This window comes from Hyaena hyaena, unplaced genomic scaffold (genome assembly GCF_003009895.1).
Source record: "Hyaena hyaena isolate Hyena2069 unplaced genomic scaffold, ASM300989v1 scaffold_337, whole genome shotgun sequence".
NCBI lineage: Eukaryota > Metazoa > Chordata > Mammalia > Carnivora > Hyaenidae > Hyaena > Hyaena hyaena.
The window spans coordinates 1917076-1919293 of NW_024080966.1; the positions used below are offsets into that span (position 1 = coordinate 1917076).

General features: G+C 45.7%; 1 protein-coding gene across 1 annotated transcript; it reads left to right on the plus strand.

Annotated features, from left to right (window-relative positions):
* The first annotated feature begins 1211 nt into the window (after positions 1 to 1211).
* Positions 1212 to 2003, plus strand: LOC120243234 (transmembrane epididymal protein 1-like). The gene has a single exon (XM_039249315.1). It carries the CDS (start codon positions 1212 to 1214, stop codon positions 2001 to 2003), a length of 792 nt encoding a protein of 263 aa, XP_039105246.1.
* Positions 2004 to 2218: the final 215 nt, after the last annotated feature.

Genomic DNA, 2218 nt, shown 5'->3' on the forward strand with positions numbered 1-2218 from the left:
GAGCATCCGGCTTCAGCTCAGGTTATGATCTCACGGTTTGTGGGTTTGAGCCCCGCGTTGGGCTTTGTGCTGACAGCTCAGAGCCTGGAGCCTGTCTTTGGATTCTGTATCTCCCTCTCTCTCTGACCCTCCCCTGCTCTCTCTCTCTCTCTCTCTCAAAAATAAATAAAACATAAAAAAAAAAATTTTACGTGTATTTATTTTTAAGATACAGAGAGAGATAAACCACAAGTGGGAGAGGGGCAGAAGAGAAAGAGACACAAAACTGGAAGCAGGGTCCAGGCTCTGAGCTGTCAGCACAGAGCCCGATGCAGGGCTTGAACACATGAACTATGAGATCATGACCAGAGCTGAAGTCGGACAATTACCCAGGCACCCCAACAGGATCTTCTTTCTTACCAGTACTTACATTTTACTCAGTGATTCTCAAAATTTAGTGTGCCTAAGAATGTTTCTTGGAATGCTTATTATAAGACACCACCCTCAAGAAATTCCAAATCAGTACCTCTGAGTAGAACCTGTTCACCTGCATTTTAAGTTGGAAAAACATTGCTTCAGCCCAAAGGAAAGAATCTCAGGTGGTGGCACCTCACTTCTGATCTGGAGATCAGTAGAAGAGAGATTCTCAGGAGTGAACACCTATCTGGCAATCCTCAAATAACATTAAAGTAATTGGGTATTGTGTAGGTTTACTTGTGACTCTTAAGACTGTTTATACTCAGGGGAATACATCTGCACCTGGTATTTATATGAGATTATATGCGAGGAGTCATAAGAGATGTGCCTGACATTGTGTGTTCTCCATGCTTTCTCTCAGTTCTTCCTTATGCTCTGTGAATTTGAAAGGGAAGTAAAGAAGGTAGCAATGGCATCAAGGACAAGTAAGAGAGGCAAGGGGGTTCTTTAGCATAATCTCCAAGAACTGCAGACATCCAGGCATTGTGATGGAGAATATGTTTATTTCATTGTTTTGCAATGGATGGTTAGCTACCAATGAACCAGAGCAGAAGATCAGAACGGAAACCATGACACCCACCCCACCATAAGTTTGGGTTTCCTCCAAAACCATTACCACTCTGTATGTGGATGCAATGAGCTGGAGAGAGGATATAAGTAGACTTCAGGAAGCTACCTCCACACTCTAGAACCTGAGGTGACCATTCCTGAACTGCTTGCCTCTTCTGCCTTTGGTCAGACCTACCTTCAGCTCCATGGGAGGCTTTGAGGGTCATCTGTACCCAGGGCTGTGCCTCGTCTTCTATGGACTTTATCATACACAACTGGTCTCCAGGGCCTTGATACGCAACCGCCCTGTCCAGTATCTGCCACGCCATCCTTGGAGCAAAGGAAGATGGGCAAGGCTGCGACAAATATACTATATTGGGCTGGTGAAGATATTAAGTGCCTGCATTTTAGTAGCCCACGAGCTGCATAACATACATGGACAGTTTGTACTTATCAGCAAGATATATCATCAGAGAAACTTTTTGTATCGCAAACAGTGGCAGCATCTCACTCTATATATGACCTTCTTCCTGAGTGGGTGTGTAGATGTGGTAAGCCAGAATGTGCTGCGCCAGAGGTGTGCTGCTCTGGAGCAAGGTGCCCAAGCGCTGGGCATGTTTCTGTTTCTGCCTCTGATGGTGTCTCACACGCAGGACTCAGAAGGTGTGGAGCTGCAGTCTCATATCCTGCTCACTCAGGCCATATTCCTGTTGGCCTTGGTGGCGATCGCAGAGCTGTGGGCCCCTGATGTGCTGCAACTCTGGGTGATGAAGGCCTTTTTTTATATGATGACAGGCTCTTGGCTGATTCAGATAGGTTTTATGCTGTACAAACCAATTTCTGGTTATCAATGGATGGATGATGACAAAAACAACATTATATTTGTTACCACCTTCTTCTGCTGGCATGTAGCTTCCATTGCCATTTTGATGATCTGGGTCTATGGCTTCTCTTTTTTGTGGTATTGTTACATTTTTTCACAGTCTGAACCTGGATAAGCCAGGAATGGTTCCTGTCACCTGCACATTCGGGAATACCTGGAAGAGAAGTTGTGGGAAGTGCAGGGGTCAGCGAGAAAGATGACTGAGGCAACAGACTCTGTTGGGATGGGCATACCCCTCACCCCTTCTGACTAAGACCCCTTAGTCTTATTTGCTGAGCAGGATGCGGAGGCAAGGCAAATGAAACACAAGAGGCATGTCACTCTGACCTT